The 20,343-nt window shown below is 39.5% G+C and overlaps 1 protein-coding gene across 1 annotated transcript in view; it reads right to left on the bottom strand.

Moving 5' to 3' along the window:
- The window catches only part of MTHFD2L (methylenetetrahydrofolate dehydrogenase (NADP+ dependent) 2 like), a gene marked incomplete at both ends in the record, with an annotated part of 35,893 nt that extends 18,068 nt beyond the window's left edge, over positions 1-17,825 (bottom strand). The window contains 3 exons of the mRNA XM_081343927.1: positions 7,028-7,150; positions 8,641-8,825; positions 17,692-17,825. Of these exons, the coding sequence (XP_081200053.1) occupies positions 7,028-7,150; positions 8,641-8,825; positions 17,692-17,825 (442 nt within the window). The remainder of the gene's footprint in view (positions 1-7,027; positions 7,151-8,640; positions 8,826-17,691) is intronic.
- Positions 17,826-20,343: the final 2,518 nt, after the last annotated feature.

Below are 20,343 nucleotides of genomic sequence, written 5' to 3'. Positions count from 1 at the left end.
TCAATATTTGAAAGTAGCATCTATACCAGCTATAATTTGGGGATGGGGAGGAGGGACAAAATGAATTCATTTTTAACTGAGTTTAATGTTGAAAATAATGTTTAAAAGATACAATTATAAGATCTCTTCTTAAGCCTGCTTTAAATCTATTGGAGATGACTTCAAATCAGTTTCTGATCTCCTGAAGATAGATGGATACAGTACAAATTTTCTCAGCTACAAGTATTTCTAGACAGATTATTGTATCTTGAAACATTTCAAATTGGTTTTATTGAGGGCAAACGAGTTAAGACTTTCTTGGTTGATGCCTGAAGATTGGCAGTAGTACTTCAGCAAGTTTTGATACCACTGACCATTACATCCTCTTTCTGGATCACCTGGGAAGTTTGGTAATAATATATGTTCCTGCTTTGAAGTGATTCCATTTCTATTCCTTAGAAAGGTTTCAGATGTTATTATTTGGAAACAGATGCAATTCAGAAGTTGTAGAGGGACTGGTACCAGGAATGCAAGGCATCTCCTGCAGCATGAATGGATTAAAAGCCTTAACAGCCCCAAGCAAGCTGAAAAGACTCACAGGAAATCGTGGGATGGAGAAAAGACCAAACTTGGAGAGAAGACAAGACTTTGTGGAAAATGAAAGTTTTACCTGGGTGAGACATGTAGTCATGTCTTTGTTCTCTTTTTGCTTTCCTCCCCCCCCACCAAAAAAATCCTCAACAAAAACAGGCAAACACTAAATCAAAATCACCTTGAGTTCCTTTGTTGCTTAGTTGTCTTTTGCATTTTAAAAAGTTTTTTTCACTTATAACCTACCCTTCCCTTTCTTATGCTGAAGAGACAAACATTACAACACCACAGCACTTGGATTTACCTTCTATGCTCTTTTATACCAACTGCAAACGTATGCCTATACATTTTGTTTTCTTATGGATGGTCCTGATTTTCAGACTACATTTTGTTTTATTTTTTTAGACATTAACTGTAAAATGAAGCTGAAAATTTTTGAGAAATTTAAACTGTGTTTACACTAACTGCAAAGCAAGGATTTGCTCACATTCATTACAAAACAAAGTTGCAATTTTTTGAGGATTGCAAACTGTGAACTAAGGAAACAGAGAAGAAACCTAATTTGCCTTTCACAATAGGGACCACTACAGTGGGAAGGTAACAGCGTTCCATGCACCTTTGGCGTCTAGTCATGTCGGCCACATGACCACGGAGACGTCCTCGGACAAGCGCTGGCTCTTCGGCTTTGAAACGGAGATGAGCACCGGCCCCTAGAGTCGGAAACGACTAGCACGCATGTGCGGGGGAACCTTTACCTTTTTATTGTATATAAATATTATTTCAACATTAGCTACAAGAGGGAGCAAAATGCTAATCTGAACGAAGGATTAATTTTTAACGGAAGATCTGTGATTTAGGGTAAAAGACTAATTTTTATCAGTTTTATCTGTTTTGCTTTGTTATATTGAAGTGTAATTTCAACATTAACCACAAGAGGGAGCAAAAAACTTTTATCAGCTTTTTAAAAATCAGAAATAACGTTGCAGAATTAACTCTTTAACACAGATAAGATTGTTTTTGTAAAGATTCAGTTTGCCTGCTTCTTGTGGAGTTACAAGATGAAAACCATAGTATTATTGGAAGCATTTGTATGAAGAGTAACAAAGCCATGGAAAAAGAGGCTAGCACTGTAGTTTCATGCAATAGATGCAATATGTTTGTATTCCTGCCCATCTGCATCAAATGTAAATTAATTGGATTACTTAAAGAAAATCTGAAAAGTCTACAGGCAAAGCTAGCCACTCTGAAACTTGTCATTCCAAGACTCATTGGTGAATATGATGAACTCCTAATCAAGGCAGAAGTCTGTGTCCAAACCGAACATAACAAAAAAGAACAATCAAGAAACAGTAAGGACAATGGCAGCATGTCACTCAAAGGCCAAAAATCTAAAAAGGCTGTTCCTGCCACTGGAGCTGAACAACCAATTTCATATTCTCCGTCTGGAAGAAAATATGCAGACACTTGGAGAAGAATGTTTGTCAAATGGTCCAGTGACAGGAAATAAAATAGCTTAAACTTGGGGGAGGGGGGAATGAAAGCATGTGATAATGATTTATGACTCACTACTCAGGGGAAGAGACCAAACAATAATGGCGGTGTGTTGTCTCCCAGGTTCATGTGACAGAGAGGCTTACTAAAATAATCAAGCCCAACAATTATTATCCCTTTCTTCTCTTTCATATTGGGACAAATTATGCAATTAAGAGCCTGAAAACAATTGTGAGCAACTAGGCAGGAAAGCAAGGCATTTGGAGGCACAGGTGATGTTCTAATCGCCAACCGAAGGTCAACACCCAGTGAGAGGATGGAGGGTTCTAGAAGTAAACCACTGGCTCAAGAGATGGTGCCACTGAGAGAACTTTGGATTTTTGGACCATGGTTTACATTACCTATAGGAAGGGTTTCTGGCAAGAGATGGGTTGCATGCTATAAGAACCAGGAAAAATGTGCTTGGAGAACAACTACCTTGGCTCATCTAAATGGCTTTAAACAAAAACTGCAAGGGCAGGGAGACCAATCTTTAAGTATAATCCCCAAGACAACCGGTCAGACAGCGAGAAAGGGAATGGTGAGAAGGACTGGGAACTTAGATATAAAACAGTAGATGTAGAAAACAAATGGAAGGTCAGCCATAAAAGGCTCAGATGCCTGTACACTAATACTCAGAGTTTGGGTAACAAACACAGAGAACTTGAGATTCGAATATATGAGGGCAGATATGTTATTACTGCTATTACTGAAACTTGATGGGAGGGAATCCATGATTGGAACATACTGCTAGAAGGCTATAAATTGTTCAAAAAAACAAACCAACACAGAACAAATTCAAAAGATGGGGAAGAGTTGCTTTCTATGTAAACAATGACTATACCACTACAGAAATACAGAATACTAGAGATGAAAACTTTCTTGAAAGTATTTTGAGTAAGTATTAGAGGAAAAAGAAATGACATTGTCATAGGCATGTACTACAGGCATGTAGTATTAACCAGGTTACATTGTAGCAATGGGGGACTATAACTACCTGACATTAACTGGGAAACAAACTGCAAGCTATAGGAGATCAAATTGGTTCCTGATCTGCCAGCTAACAACTTTGTCACCCAAAAAGTGGAGGCAGGAACTAAAGAATCAGCTTCTCTAGACTTAATTCTAACTAATCACGATGAAATAATTGTGGAGGGACATCGGGGCAGAGTAAGCATGTCATACTAGAATTCACCATAATAAAGGCAGTGTCACGGCAGTGTTTTAGATGTTAAGAGAGCTGACTTTAATAAAACACGAGAAAAAATTAGGAAGGAATCCATGAATGGAAATCCTAGAAGGAAAAACAGTTCAAGATGCATGAGAAACTCTAAAAATTGAAATACTAAAGGCCCAAACAAAAACAATTATTAGAGGAAGAAGAACAAAATACCGTACATCAGATGAGATAAATATGGTTGCACAAGAGCTCTCTGACAAACCGAGAGACAAAAAAGTATAAAAAATGAAAAACAGGGACATATAACTAAAACAGAATGCCAGCAAATAGTCTGAATCTGCAAGGATGGAATCATGAAGACTAAAGTTCAGAATGAACTAAGACTTGCAACAAATGCCAAAAATAAAATAAAAAAATGTTTCTTTCAATATAAAAGGAACAAGTAAAAAGTCAAGGAAATGATAGGTCCACTAGTGGGAGAAGACTGCAAGAAGGCAATGGGCAGCAGAGAGGAAGTGAAGCTATTTAACTCCTTGTCTGCATCTGTCTTTATGCAAAAGAAAAAAATATAGCCAAGCTATCAAAAACAGAGGGAAAACAGAACAGGAACGCTGGTGAAAACAGATAAAAATTGGCAAAAGAATACCTATCCACTTTAGAAGAGTTCAAATAACCAGGACCAGATGGTTTACATCCCAGGGTACTGAAGGACCTGACAGATGTGATTTTAGAACCACTGAACAAAATTTTTCACAGCTCTGGACTGCAGGGAAACTGCCAGAGGATTGGAAAAGAGCTGAATGGTTCCCGTCTTCAAGATGGGAGAAAAAAGTGGATCCAGGAAACTTCAGAAAAATCAGCTTGATATCAATACCTGGAAAAGATAATCAAGCAGCAGATGTGTGAGCATCTAGAAACCAACATGTGTTTGTTAAAAATATATCATGCCTGACAAGTCTCACTGCTTTCTTTGATAAAGTGATTAAATTAGTGAATGAGGGAAGTGCTGTGGATATAGCTTGCTTGGATTTCACTGAAACATTTGATGAAGAAGACCTCTATCCTACTTCTTGCTGGGATAGAACAATGTGGTATAGACAGTACCACCACCAGATGGATTTGTAGTAGGCTTACAAACTGCACCCAGCCTATAGTCTCAATGAAATTCCACCTATATGGTGGAAAGCATGCAGTGGAGTACCTCAAAGTTCTGTCTTGGGCCCAACGGTCTTCAACATCTTCACAAATCATCTAGATGAGAGGGTAGAAGGGGAACTCATAACACTTGCAGACAATATCAAGTTGGAGGGAATTGCCAATGCTTTGAAAGATAACGATTCAGAAGGATCTCGACAGACTTGAGAACTGGGCCATCTCCAACAAGATCCACTGAGGTGAGAAAAGTAAGTTCCTATCTTTAGGCAAATACACAGGTACAGAATAAGCAGTACCTGGATCAACAATAGTAACTGTGAGAGGGATTTGGTGTCCTAGTGGACCATCACTGAAGTATAAGCCAGCAGTGTGTTATACCAGTCAAAAAAATCTAATGCAGTCTTTGGTTGTATCAACAGAGGGATAGGATCAAGATCACAAGAAATTATAGTAAGACTTTATATTGCACTGGTGAGATCACACTTGGAACACTGTATCCAGTTCTGGTCACTATGATATATATAAAAAAAGATGCTGAGGTCCTAGAAAGACTGCAAAGAGGAGCAATAAAGAGGATAAGGAGACTAGAGGCTAAACTGTATGATGATGAATGGTTACGGGAACTAGCCTAAGAAAGGATTAGAGATGACATGACAGAAGCTGTCTACCAGTATGTGAGGAGCTGTCACAGAGAAAACAGGGTCAATGTATTCTCCAAAACACCTGACAGCAGGACACGTAGTAAAGGGTGTGAGCTTTTAAAGAGAGCTCCAACCTGGAAGTAAGGAGAAATTTCCTGACAGTGAGGACCACTGAATCAATGGAGCAGCCTGCAATATCACTGGAGGTTTTCAAGAAAAGATTGGGGCAGCCTTCCATCCAGGATGGAATATGATGGTGCCTTATTTCGCAGGTCCCTCCCAGCCCTATGATTCTACGAAATGGACAACTGCATGATATAAAATCCAGTCTCCAATTCTGTGCATTTCAATATCTATGTGATACTATATGATATGATATTAGGAATTTTGAAGTTGGGTATTACCAATATATTGATGACACTTAAAATTATTTTCCTATACCACAACCAGGTAATTGTTGATAATGAAGTGGCTCTCCCAATGCCTATGTGCAGTTGGGAATGAAAAACTCTTTCATATACAATAACCACAGCAAGAATCCTATATGCAAGAAGGTGAAGGATTTGCAATATCTAGAAGAATGGATTGTTAGACTGATGGAATTGGCAGAATGGCAAAATTGACAGCTTTGATTAAAGAAAAGAAAAGCAGTTTGATTTCAACTTAGAAACCAATTTTGGACTTTTTGCAAAAAAAACTGAGAAAAATGAAATTGTGATTTTGGGATTTATTAGAATTATATAGGATTACAGAAGCAATATAGACAATTGCCAATTTTAGACTAAGTGTTGGACTTTTATCTACATTTGTAGCAAAGAAGGTTGGAAGCCATTATTTTTCTCTTTAATTTTTCCTTTCTTCTTTTCTTCACACTTTTTTCTTGATTTTTGTCTGGTTCTTTCTTTTCTATTTTTCTTGCTTGTTTAGTTTTTATTCATGCTTCTGAAATTTAATAAAATCATATTTTAAGAAAAGGAATAAAGGATTTAATATGCTGAAACAGAATCAAGGCAAAATGAAAGTGGTTTTTGTGAGGTTTCATAATTTCAGGAGAGAGTAGATCTACCTGTTGTGAATGTGGTTGTACAAACCCACAGGACTTTTTTTTCATAGAACGCTCAGAACGGAGTTCCGGCACCTTTTTTGGATGGAACCTTGTAGGGTAGGCAAGGCGGGTTGTATGACATGTGTGAGTTCCGGCACCTTTTTCTTTTACAAAAAAAGCACTGCAAACCCAAGACAGCAAGTAGAGATATGTCCTTTTCCCACGCTGCAGCAATGGCCAGGGCAGCCCTTTAGTGAATGTTTCAGTCAATGTTTCAACGATGTCCTTTTCCTGGAAGATGATTTTAGCGCAGAGCTGTCAGCACTGATAACCTCTAGGCTTAACTCTGCATGGTGCTGTTTTTGAATCTATGCCAGACAGTCTGGACTTTAGAATAGAGTTCAGAATATTTCTCTATTAAGAGAATACAGACACTGGCTGCTAGTTTCTTTCCAAAAATGCTGGTTATTGCCAGGAAAGCCCTATTTAGCCTTAAATAAAAGATACTCAGAAAGACTTTCTTCTTTATAGTTCTCTCAGCTTCATTCATGGCAATTTAAAATGAACTTTCTCTTGGAGCTATTGCTAATTTTGGGGGGGAAATTGGAAAGGACAGGACTGATCTGTTGCCACCTGCAGGGATGTCTGATAAAATATATGGCAATTTGGCAATCAGATTTTAGCTATGCTTATAAAGGATTAAGCAATGTGACAGAAATAACAAATATTTAGAGAAAAAATCATTAGAAAAATAAATACTAGTAAAGACAGCAATGACCTAAGGAAATGGATCGCTGATAAACCTTTTCTCTTGTGCCAGAACAGAGGTACTAGTTTAACTGCATTTTTCTCATACATTCTCAAGTCATTCCACTTTCTGACTCCATATGAAACAGAATTCATTACCTGGCAAAGGTAACTGGACTAATATGCCACTGACTCTTGAATCCTTGTTTAATTTGCCAGTGAGATCTAAAAGTTCTTCTTGAGAAATTTCCTTGGGTCTCAGTATTATTTCACTACAAATGCCTAAAACAATACACAAAAGAAATATCCTTAGCAACAATGGTTTGCATTTGTCTCTTGCAAGATTTGCTACACAAATCAAATTATGCACTTCCACATTTAATGGCACTATTATTTATCTTTGTTCAAGCTTCTACAACAGGTAAAAAAAAATCATACATTGCTTAATTATCTAGGACCTATGCAGGCAGCCTGGAACTGTTGAATCTCTTCTGAAACCCAATTTTCTGAAAATTAAAGAAATGGTTTTTCTAGAAGCCTGAAGGAAGAGGAACCGGGGGGCAAGCAACAAAATGTACACCTTACAAACTTGCCTGTGACATTGAAACAGCTTGACTCGTGATGTCATGACACGTGTTTCAAAATGTTGGCATCATTGCGGTCCTGATTGGGTGCCTTTTTGAGAAACATATGAATTTAGACATCAGTGAATGGGTCAGGCTACTTGAGAAACCGTCTCATCCCCTGGGATTGGCGCGTCCCACCCAAGCTGGCAGAGGAGGAATGCTGCAAGTCCTGTCAGCCTGATTATTCTGCCTGGGTCCAGAAGAGCCTTCTCTGCGGTTGCACCTGCCCTGTGGAACATCTTACTCCTCAGTGTGAGGTTGGCCCCCACCCTCCTGACCTTCCGGAAGATCCTAAAGACCTGGCTCTGTTTGTTAGCCTGGGGCTTCAGTGGAGGAGAATCACAATGAATGTGGTTGATCGATTAACAACAGATCTCACCTTCTCCCCCCCCACCATCCTGCTCCTGCTCTCCCCAATTTTTAATTGGGCCCATAGTGCTTGGCTTTTGCATTGATTTACTTACGCTTTTAGTTTATACAGTTTTGATTTTTTTATGATTGTAAACCACCCAGTGTTACCCTGAGGTAAGATGAGCAGCCTATAAATGTTATTAATAAATAAATAAATACATAAATAATAAAATAGGCTTCATACAGTAAAGGTATATAGGAATGAGACCCGCAGAGAGATGCTGTCTAGGAAACAGATAATGCGCAGAAAAAGAGGCTCAGAAAGGACTCTCAGGTTGCAAAGGAGATGGTACAGGTTTTAGACTTGCAAGATTTTATTAATGTAGCCTTACAATAAAGTAGAATTAGCTCATCGGGCCGTGTTTCCTGTCTGTTGTTCTTGGGAAAGCTGATATTAATCTTGTCCTGCCTCACCCAAACCATACAAAAATATTGTCCCTGAATAAGCGTGTCAGCTCTCCTGCCTTGCATCATTGCCACATCCATTAAAGCAGACATGTGAAACTCGCGACATCACGTGACGTCGCGCGACATATTGGAACTTTTTCCCATTGCCGACAATGGGATGGGCGCGGTTTCTCCGTGACGCTCCGGCCCGCAGGCCGGCAGTTTGACACCCCTGCATTAAAGCCTCATTCTTCAAAAAAATAAAATCATACGCAAGTAAAATATTGTATCTATTATGAAAACAGCCTGGGTTGGCAACATGCAAACTCTATTAAAAAAAAAACATACCTACTGCTGCAGCTGCTTTTACTTTATTTTTTACATAAGTGTGACTAGCTGGGTTTTCTCCTACTAAAACAACAGTGAGATGAGGTCTCTTGTGGCCAAGGGTAAGCCATGATTTGATATCTCTTTGTATTTCCTCACAGACTTGTGCAGCCAGCCTTCTCCCTGAGATAATAGTTGCTTCATTCCTACAAGAGATAAAATGAAAACTTTAAAGAGAATCTGTCTAAACTTTTACAGCCAAGGAAATTACAATACAGCACAAGTTTAAAACGTATAAAGTATGTTTTATTGCAGCACATTTAGTTGTTGGACAATTCATGTGAACATGTAATATTTGAGGAGAGGCTCATTCAATATTAAATTGTACATTGGAACAAGATTTTTGGAATGGCAAATTCCTCTAGCCTGATCCTACCCCTTAAACTTTCGGATTCAGCTAGGCCTTCATTCTGGCCTGTTTCAGGAGCGCCTAGCAAACTATAGGTTAATGCAACATCTCTGAGTGAGATGAGTCCTTTTTCATAGATAAAATTATTAGCATAGCAATAAAATGCTTTGAAAATAATGGTCACAAATAATTTGACACATTTCTAGCAGTTATTGTCTTCTAATAGTATCCACAAAATAAAGGTAGGAGGGAAAGGAAAGGGGGTGTGTGAATTGGAAATAGCAGTTTATTACCATTGTAGTAGAGATGATATACTGAGGGATAGTATTAGGAAAGTGAAGCAGAGAATGTATTTGTGCTTAAAGAAGAGGGTATAACATTGGTTCAAGCCTCACTTGCTGATTAGACCTTGTGATGCAGTTTAAAAAAAAAACCTGCACGAAGAAGGCTGAAGAACATGTTCTAAGACTAAGAGGCTGAGTGCCATTGAAGCATTCTGCAAAAGGAGCAAAAGATTAAGAGGCAACCTCTGGGTAAAATCTAGATTGCAAAGAAGAGTCCAGAAGCCCTGGGCAAAGGATCCATCTAATTTTGAGGATGTCAGAACTAAACTAAACTAATTTCATTATGAATAAGGTAGGATGTTTAATCATTATTTACTGAACAAACCATAATACCCAAGTTCACAAATATTACTCCATAATCGGTAGGCACTAAATCTAAAAGAATTAAGCCACATTATGATTTACTAGCCCTATAGAGACTTATTTATTTTATTATGGGCTTTGGAAGCAAGGAGTACTTCAAGACCTTTCTCTGACTGGAAGTCCTTGGGACTCTTTGAGCTTGGCTGTTTGCTTGCAGGTATTTTATTACCCAACTAGATAACATGTGCTAGTCAATGTGTGGTTCGCTTTCTTTTATATACAGTAGCATGCTCTCCAGGCTGGACAGGACATCAATCCTGCTTATTACCCAGCTAAAAAGCAGAAAACAATACCCTAATTAAGGAACCACCAAGGAGAAAACCATAACCTCGTCAACACTACCAGGACAAGCATCTTATACAAATACGGAGGAAACCCCAGATTCATTAGCACTGATAACGCTATATTGTTCGATAATGAAACATCTGCAAACAACAACAAAGTTCAGAGAGCACCAAGAACTCCACAATTCAACCAGGTTATGAATATTCTGTTCTATTGGGTCCTCTCATTGACGAATTAATTTAAAATTTTCATCACATTAAAAAAGCCTAATCAGGATTTAGATCAAAATTCTAAATTATATTATATTTACTTCCAACTATATATAAAATGCTACTTAAATCTGCCACATGTAACAGTCCTAATCATTTATAATTACCATTGAAACTAAAATATCCCATGGGTACAGATTCTGTTTCATAATATTCTGTGGCTTCCTAGTTCTTTTTATTTTAAAATTGCTATTGTTATGATTTTAAACATCTTTCTGATGATGTATGCTATCTTAGCTATTATTAATTGATATAATTAATTACATTTATTTTGCAGCCTTTCTTTTAAAAAAGACTGAGTGATTCTTCACCCTCAATTTTACCCTCAGAATATAGTTTACAAGATATCTGCAAGAGATAACTCTTCACATTTGCAGCTGTGAATGCAGAGACCAGCAGCCAGGGTCTATATATCATCATATGGAAAGCAATATAACTGCTTGCAGGAGCCAAAACGATGTGCAAGGTGATGATAGATAGCAATCTTATTCAGAATGCTGCCAGAATAATATGTGCATTGTGGTAGCATTCTGAATACAACTGCTACAGAGGTTACCAATGGTGGGATTCAAATATGTGAACAACCGGTTTTTCTGCTTCTAGAAGTCCATTCTGGGCCTGGGCAACCAAAAATTAGCTACCGGTTCTGGCAAACTGGTGCAAACTGGCTGAATCCCACCACTGGAGGTTACATATTCAGCTAATTTACTTGTATGAAAACCCAATATCTTTCAGTTTTGCAAGCATTATCAGTTTTAGTTTTACTGGTTTTTTTATACATTTCAGTACATTTTGAAGAGATTAATTCCCTCTTCACATACAGTACAGATGGAAGAATATTTCTGGATGTAATCCTCTATAGATATTTCATAAGTAATCAAGCAATATAGAAGAAACATACTCTTCCATGAAAATCACAACGTGAATGTTCACATGTACACATTTATTAATAGGTTTGCTACTCTTGATATAATCAAAATGAATTACATATCAAGAGAGTTTTTGGCTATGTCTATAATGCAATGTGAAATGCAAATGCTATGGACAATTATTTCAAGGGAGAGATTTCTGTCTAAACAAATTAAATACTAAAGTGAGAAGCTGCAGTATCATGTTTATTGAAACTAAAAATTATGAATGAAAGCATCTGCAGAAAAATACCTTTTATTATCTAAATTTATTACTTAACAGCATCCCTTTGATTCATAAAGTAAATGAGTTTAAGGGGCATGGGGGAAGCAGAGAAACCTGAATTCCGAAGATGGAATCTCTTCTCCCTCTGATGCTCCTAGAAGAGAAAAGAGAAACCAATAAGCATAGGCACACTTGCCTCAGGTTCTCCCCAGCCATGTCCCATAACTCATCTTCATTAACTGGATGATCTGATTGATAGGAAATTCTGCCTCAGAAAGCTGTAATAGCTCTGAATCTACTGAATACACCAAAGTTAAGTTATCGCACCAAAACAGAAGGAGTTTTCATATTTATTTAGCTGCTCCAACTGGCAAAAAGACTCAAGAACAAGCTATCAAATAGTCCCTCTGTAAACTGTATGGGCTTTTTAAGCCAGAATGAACAGGTCTTCCTAGCACGACATCATAATAGAAATTTCAAAACAGGCCTGCATGAGGTGACCCATATCAGCTGTATCGTGGTACCAAAAATCAGGAGAAGTCTGGTAGCACATTTTCTGACTAATATGTTTTATTGAAAATCATAAGGTTTTATGAAATGCAGCTCACTTCAACAAATACACATAGACTGAGCTGCAGGTCAGCTCATCAGTGGCCAAACTGAGATAGGATTTAAACTAGAATGAACAGGGGTAGGATGGTAAGAGAGCAAGAGACAGATTAGCAATGCTATATAGTTGAAACAATTACATATTTTATCAATTAGCTTTTGTGATATGTTAATTATGTTTGTTAAAATGGGAAGGATCCGCATTGCATCAAGTAAACTTTAAAGAAAGTTAACCAGTCTGGCAGTGAAAATCCTTCACAATACATGAGACTGGGTTTTTCTTTTACCTGCTCCTGTATTTTCGCAGCCAGAATGTTTAACTTTCTTTAAAGTTTACTTGATGCAAAACGTGGATCCTTCCCATTGTGCATCAAGTAAACTTTAAAGAAAGTTAAAGTCTGGCAGCAAAAATCCAGGAGTGGGGACACAATCTGGGTTTTTTGAGATGCCAGACTAGTGTGCATTCACATGCCTCCAACCCCCTTGCTTGCTGCAAAGTCAGATTGCAGCAAGCAAGGGATTGGAAGCACATGAATGCGTGCTAGTCTGGCCATTTCAGAGCTGGTCCCAAAGTGAAGGGAATCATTCCCACCCCACCTGATTGCTGTGGAGCTTCGTTTCCAAAGACCCTCTGCACAGGCTCCAGACAAACCGAGATCCAGGACTAAAAAAGCAACGGGAGTGAAGGGCTGTTCGAAGGAGGTGGAGGAAGGAGAAAGTGGGAGCACCACTACCGAACAGGCAAGGCACGACAGATGTTGGGACGTGGAAGGCTTGGCTATGGGGACCCTTCAGCATGGTAAGCGGTTGTGGGGTGCATAGGCAGCTCCTCCCCACCTACTTTGCGGCAGCGGCACTGGCACAACATAGAAGAAGTGTGGCAGCAGTCACATGGGTCCTGGATGAAGCTGTTGGTACCGCCGCCGCAAGGCAGGTGTCAGGAAAATAGTAAGACATCCCCCCAAAATAAGCCTAATTGGTCCTTTGGCCCCAAAATAAATATAAGACACAGGCTTATTTGGGGGAAAACATGGTAGATGGTGCTTCTCATAGGTCAGTGGTGGCGAACCTATGGCATGCGTGCTAGAGGTGGCACTCAGAGCCCTCTCTGTTGGCATGCGTGCCACTGCTGCCAGCAGCAGGTCCATCAGGCTGCCATCGCCACCTGGAGCAGGAGCCCCGCCCAGCACAAAGGAGGCAAAGCAGCCAAATAGCAAGCTCGAGTAGAGGTGGTAGAGCAGAGTTCACCAACCATTGTCAATTGGTGGACTGGAAGGGAGGGGGGAAGCATTTTACATGTGTGCATGTACGCAAGGGGCCGCGAGCATGCACACACTGCAAATGGGGCGGGGCTAGTGCCTGTGTGATACTCACTAGCCCTGCCCTGTTTTTGCGTGGTGCAGGGCCTTATATCTGCACCCCGCAGCACCGTGGCAGCTGTTTTTGCACCCCTGCTTTTGCAAGCCAGAGGCGGCACTCAGAGGGGCCTCCCTGCCCCCCCTGAGAGCATCACAATGCCTTGGCACTTTGCGATAAATAAGTGGGTTTTGGGTTGCGGTTTGGGCACTCGGTCTCTAAAAGGTTCGCCATCACTGTCATAGGTAATTTCAGGAGTAGGCCCTTCATAGTATTAGCTGGGGTTGTGGCTCTGGAATTTTTTCCTGTCTAGCTATACAGAGCGCAACTAATGATGAGCAGGAAAGCTCTTAAAGAGTTCTGTGATTTCATGCATTCAACTCTAATGTAGTTCTTTGTAGCAGAATGGGCTTTCCTACTTTATACCATGACCTATGATTTAAATTTAAATAGCAGAATTTCAATTTCATGTATATCAAACCTTAGTTTAGTGTTTTAATATAATAAGCAGCAGAAGGTGAAAGGGTTTTTTCAAAGATGAACATAATATGTTCTGAGAAGTCGCCTGTTTCTAATATATCAAACACAATGACTATTAAGTCTAATCGGCCTACCTCAAAAGGAATCCTACTCTTACAATGAAAAAAAGATAGTTAATGATAAATCACACAGCCGATGATGCTTAGATAAAAACGAAGAAAATTGCAAGTGAGGATGCCAATTAAGAAGCAATATGGAAATATCTTAAATAACAGTTTTATTGTTTTTGTCAGATATTATTTAATATTTTTTCATTAATATTTTAAAAATCTTTCTTATAACAATATATTTTTAGCTCTTTGATTTGCATAGTTCTGAAAATTTTTGTGTGCCTCTTTTATTGTTCTTATTTAAGTATTAAATGCGTGAAATAATAAACTACCTTTCAGTATATTGTTTTTTAATAACAAAAACAGTCATTAGAGCAGAGAAACGGTTGTTAAATTATTTGAATCCCACCACTGCCCACGTTCACCTTGTGAGACAGATTGGGCTAGAAAATGACAACTCTAAGCTCATCCAGTGAACTTGTAAGGCTGAATCTGAACTTCAACCTGGCTTTCTTATTTGTCTTATTTTTACCCTTCCTCTTCAAAATAGTGCTGCTATCTTATCTGGATAACAATGACACAAATTGCCCTCTAGCACACCTATTATGCTAGAGAGATCTCAGTGGCTCTTTTTTATCCCAGATATTTGTGGCCATGTGCATATGAATTAAACATAAAAGCCACACAATACATAGCAATCATCTGTGTGAGAGCTCCAATCTGAGTTGGTCATCTGGACCAAAGGTTTATTTTTCCAAGCTTTTGGGCTTGTGCTGGAGCCCATCTTCAGTTCCCATACTCCCCTCCACTCACAAAAGACATACCTGGTATGTATTAAAAGGGGGGGGGGAATGGAAATTTAAATTGTTATCGCTTCTGCAGCTTTAAAGTGTGAATTTATATTTTTAGCATAAAAATTGGGTTTTTTGGTCTTGGTCTAAATCAGGGATCAGCAACCTGAAACAGTGAAAGAGCCACTCGGAACCGGTTCCCTCACAAAAGGAAAAACTGGGAGCCGCAAAAAATGTGTGCACATGCGCGTACATGCGCGCATGCACAGAACAGGGTTTGACTGAAGAGTGGAGCCAAGGCGAGATATGCACCTACCCTGCATATTTGATTGGCTGAACTTTTTTAGTCCCACTTTTTTTTTTGGACTGCACATGTCAGAGGACTGGGAGCCGCAGGAGACGGCTGAAAGAGCCGCATGCGGCTCCGGAGCCGTGGGTTGCAGACCTGTGGTCTAAATTGTCTAAATGAGAGGCCAATCAGGGTTTTAATATAGCTGAATATACAATATTTTCAAGCCACATTCTTTCTTTATTTTATGGCATATCATTTTTCCAAAACAATTTTAACACTTAATACAAACATGATTAAAATACACTATATGTAATAATAAAAACACAGACATCCAAAGACATGTAGAATAATCTCAAATGGCTCCTTGGTATAATTATTACCTGCCAAATAAATGCAGCATATTAGATCCCTCAGTTTCATTAAAAAGCTGACCCAAAGCTATTCAAACATAAATACCACAATTTTATTCTGCTAAATATCTGAAAAAATAATTGCATTTATTCATAATGGCCTTCTTTAAATATCATAAGGAAAGAATTCTTCTGAGGAACAGTATATATTTCTCTCTCTTCTCTTTGGATTCTACTCCCAGCAAAAGCTGGACAAATTATACAATCCTGACTTGTTTTCCCCGAACAGTTTACAAATGGAAGTGAAATGGATGGGTGGGTGGACACAGTTTCAGATATTTTCTTATTAGAAGGTGAATGAGGAGCAAAGCTGGAACACTTAAACAGAAGGTGTCAGCAAACTGCTTATTGATGATGCTAAAATTCTGAATGGTCTTGATAGATAAACCGATCTATACAATGATAAATCAATCAGCTTAACTCATGCAGTTAAGATCTATGCAGTATTTGCTCTTCCCCAATTAGCCAATTATCTATTACACAGAGATAGCTCTGATGTCACATCTGAACCTGGAATTCCACATTGTGTCAAGAAAAGCCAAGATCACAAACCCACTTGTGGATAGATTGCAAATATTTCCTTAAATGCAATGCAGCACAGTCCTAAGGTTGATATGTAAACCAATATCCTTTTCTGCTTTGTTTGCTACCTGATTTGAGCAATAAAACAGGAATGTCAAGACTGACCAATTTTTTTTATATGTCTTTAAAAAGAAAAATAAACCATAGGGTGGCTTTGAAAATCTTCATTCCTGTTATAATAGAATAATCAATTACCTCCTCCATAAGAGTAATAGTAAACTGTTAATGATGATGCTTACCGTTATAGGTAGTCTCGACTTATAACCATTGACTGAAGTTACAATGGCACTGAAAAAAGTGACCGTTTTTCACACTTATGAACAGTTCAGCATCTCTGTGGTCACATGACAAAATTCAAAAACTTGGCAACTGGCATTTATTTATGACAGCTGCAGTGTCTCTGTGTCATGTGATCACCTTTTGCAACCTCTTGACAAGCAAAGTCAAAGGGGAAGGTAGGATCACTTAAAATCTGTGTTACTAAGTTAATAATTGCAGTTATTCACTTAACAACTGTGGCAAGAAAGGTCATAAAATGAGGCAAATTTCACTTAATTATCTTGCTTAGCTATGGAAATTTTAAGCTCAGTTGTGACCAAAAGTCAAGTACTATCTTGTATTCCAGTCCTGACAGAAAATAATATCTGACCATCAACTGTCAGCCCATGGGTCGGATGCATCATAGCGAAACTGCGCCCACCCCATTGTCGGCAATGGCAAAAAAGTCACGATACGTCACAACACGTCACGTGACGTTGCAAGTTTGACACCCCTGATCTACCTCAATTTTTCAAAGTTCACATGTCTTTAAATGACATTAAGCACTCTCATTCGATCCAAAGGGAGTGCTATCTATTGGGGGTGCTCATTTATAAAACTACAGTCATGGACAAATCAAATATCCTGATTGCATTTTCCTTTAGATAATCCACCCTTCCCCCCAAAAAAGAAAAATTCTCCAACTAACAGCAATATCACCAGGATGAATTTAAAACAATAAAACACACAGTAGATCTAACATACAAATGAAGGAGATTGGTTACAAAAGCAGGGTACATAAGAAATTGGACTTCTTACTATCCACCACTGAAATATCTTTCTCATGACAAGTTGAGGTACCTATACATTTGACATAAGAAAGAAGATGCAATGACGTCGTCACTAACAAGTCCCCGTTGTCACGTTTCTTCACCTCTTCTGCTACAGATTAGGGATTTACATGGCTTAATGAGCTGCATAGCGAGGAAATAAATAGTCCTAAAAATACAAAGCTGCACCTGGGCTGCTCGTTGCTCACGACCTGTGACTCTCCTTGAAGCCGATGCAAAAGGTCTCTCTTGGGCCTTTTGGAGCGAAGCACGCGTTTCGTGCATAAGACGCACGCTGGTTCCCCGGCGTTTCCGTTCCAGAGGCTCTCAGGCGCACGGTTCCCTACCGGGTCGAACCTCCAGTCACACCTTCATGGCTGGAGAAAAGCCTGCAACTGAGTTACATCCTTCGGTTCCTTTAGTCCTTCCTGCTTTCCCTCCCGCTCGAGTAGCGCAAGGACACAGCCTCTGAGCATTGCTCGGTTTGCAGCCTAGATCAGGGGAAGGCTTAGTGTTCCCTGAATACCATCCAGCCCTTCGCATTTCCTACCTGCTGCCGTTGCTGGGGCAACTGCTCCGGCTGCAGTTCTGAGAGGTATTTCTTACGCTCGGCAAGAGGAGGAAGCCTCCCCGCCGTCTCCCCCGTAACAGCAGGAGGCGGCTGGGGACGCCTGTCGCCGCCATAGCAAGGTCCCTGGGTGTTCACCAAGCCGGCTGCCTTTGAATCGGCCCCGCCTTCTTCCTGCGCTGTTCCGAGATGGCTGCGGAGATGCTCTGCCTGTGCCGCCAGAGGCAATTATTTTTGAGAACTGACTTGCTGTATCCTTTGGGAAAGGAAAGATAATTTGTTCCCCAGAGAATGGAAGGCTGAACGGATGCAACCCTGCAGCCCATGAGCAAAGAGCTTTTTTAGGAGGAGCAATGAGGACCAATCACGGAGGCCCCATCTCCAATATATGGTTTAATATTACTGCAAATTATTGATAGAATATTGACTTTCAAGGCAGGCACATCACACATTGTACCATAATATCAAGAAGGGTTGACTCCCATCCATCTGGGATACGTTTTTTTTGTGGCAGATTAAAGCTACCATATTTAGTTTGCAATCTCCCCTTGCCCCCACCTCACCTCCACCCCTGTGACTGCATCATAGCAACAAAGACTATTGTTTTCCTAGTGTATATTGTGATCTTGCCACTCAAACATGGTAACCTCACACATGGACTCGGTGGGATTCAAATAGGTGAACAACCGGTTCTCTGTGTGGATGCTGCTTCCGGAAGTCCATTCTGGGCCTGGGCAATAAAAAATTAGCTACTGGTTGTGCCGAAGTGGTGCGAACTGGCTGAATCCCACCACTGCATGGACTCCTGTTTACTAGGCTGTGGTGCAGTGCATGGATTCGATGAACATTTTCTCCCTGTACCTGAAACCAATTTTTTACTATGGCCAGCAGAGGGATCCAAATACTGTGTAAAATTAGTTATGCTTCCCCCCCCACTCCCCTTCTAGTGTCTGCTTGTTTTGCACTGAACTTAAAAAAATATCCCACCTTTACTATTTTTATAAATAACTGAAGTTAGTGTACTCCTCCCTCCTATTTTCATCACAATAACAACCTTGTGAAGTGAGCTGGGCTGCGAAAAAAAAAATGACTGGCCGAAAGTCACCCAGCTGGCTTTTATGCCTAATGCAGTAGAGCTCATATCTCTTGGTTTCTAGCCCATTGCCTTCTTAACCACTAGTCTAAACTGGCTCTCATTTGCTGTAAACCTGAATTTCATTTCTCCTGGGCCAGTCCTTCAACCACTACACCATATCTGCTGTCTTCAAATATAAATAAAACAGGTAAAACTGAAAAGTACAGCTAAAGAGAAAAGATATTAGTATGAATTTTGAAAGTTATATTGAATTCCTTTTAAGAGGAGCAAGGAATCTCCTGAGCCATCATCAATAGTTCTGATGCTGAGAACTATTATTGTAGCACCCTAAGAGGATAGCAGAAGGCAATGCATCCTGCCTTGCTAATGTGAAAGTCTGGTGAAATTTCAGGACTGTGGTAAGTGAAAGGTAAGAGGCTGGTATGTATTCCTTTGAAAAGTCCCCACTGGCTGTGAATTTGGGAAGTAAACTTAGACTGATTTGTAATTCTCTCTGTCTTCACTCATTTCTTCCTTCCCTTGATGCTTTAAGTCAGGTAATTGATTGATGTTCCTAACTGATTCTCCTCGAACACTGGGCACTATCTAACAAAATGAAATTCAATTGTGAAAAAAGTAAGGTTCTACATTTAGGCAGGAAAAATCAAGTGCACAGGTATAGTATAGCTGGTACCTTGCTCAATAGTAGTAACTGTGAGAGAGATCTCGGAGTCCTAGTGGACAATCGCTTAAATATGAGCCAGCAGTATGCTGCAGCTGCCAAAAAAGCCAACACAGTGCTAGGCTGCATTAACAGAGGGATAGAATCAAGATCGCGTGAAGTACTAATACCACTTTACAATGCCTTGGTAAGTCCACACCTGGAATACTGCATCCAGTTTTGGTCACCACGATGTAAAAAAGATGTCGAGACTCTAGAAAGAGTACAGAGAAGAGCAACAAAGATGATTGAGGGACTGGAGGCTAAAACATATAGGGAACGATTGCTGGAATTGGATATGTGTAGTTTAATGAAGAGAAGGGTGAGGGGTGACATGATAGCAGTGTTCCAATATCTCAGGGGCTGCCACAAAGAAGAGGGAGTCAAGCTGTTCTCCAAAGCACCTGAAAGCAGGACAAGAAGCAACGGATGGAAACTAGTCAAGGAGAGAAGCAACCTAGAACTAAGGAGAAACTTCCTGACAGTTAGAACAACTAACCAGTGGAACAACCTGCCTCCAGAAGTGGTGAATGCTCCAACACTGGAAGTTTTTAAGAAGAGACTGGACAGCCATTTGTCTGAAATGGTATAGGGTTTCCTGCCTTAGCAGGGGGTTGAACTAGATGACCTCCAAGGTCCCTTCCAACAACAACTTCTTCTTCTTCTTCTTCTTCTTCTTATTATTATTATTATTATTATTATTATTATTATTATTATTATTATTATTATTATTATTATTATTATTATTTTATTATTATTATTATTATTATTAAAACTTTAAATTATTTTTTCCCTGGAGTGTTGCTGGCAAGAAACCCAAGAATCCGGTTGTGTTCTT

The sequence above is a fragment of the Vipera berus genome, assembly GCF_964194415.1.
Source record: "Vipera berus genome assembly, chromosome: Z".
In the NCBI taxonomy this organism is placed as follows: Eukaryota; Metazoa; Chordata; class Lepidosauria; order Squamata; family Viperidae; genus Vipera; species Vipera berus.
This window is presented reverse-complemented; position numbering and strand designations above follow the sequence as displayed.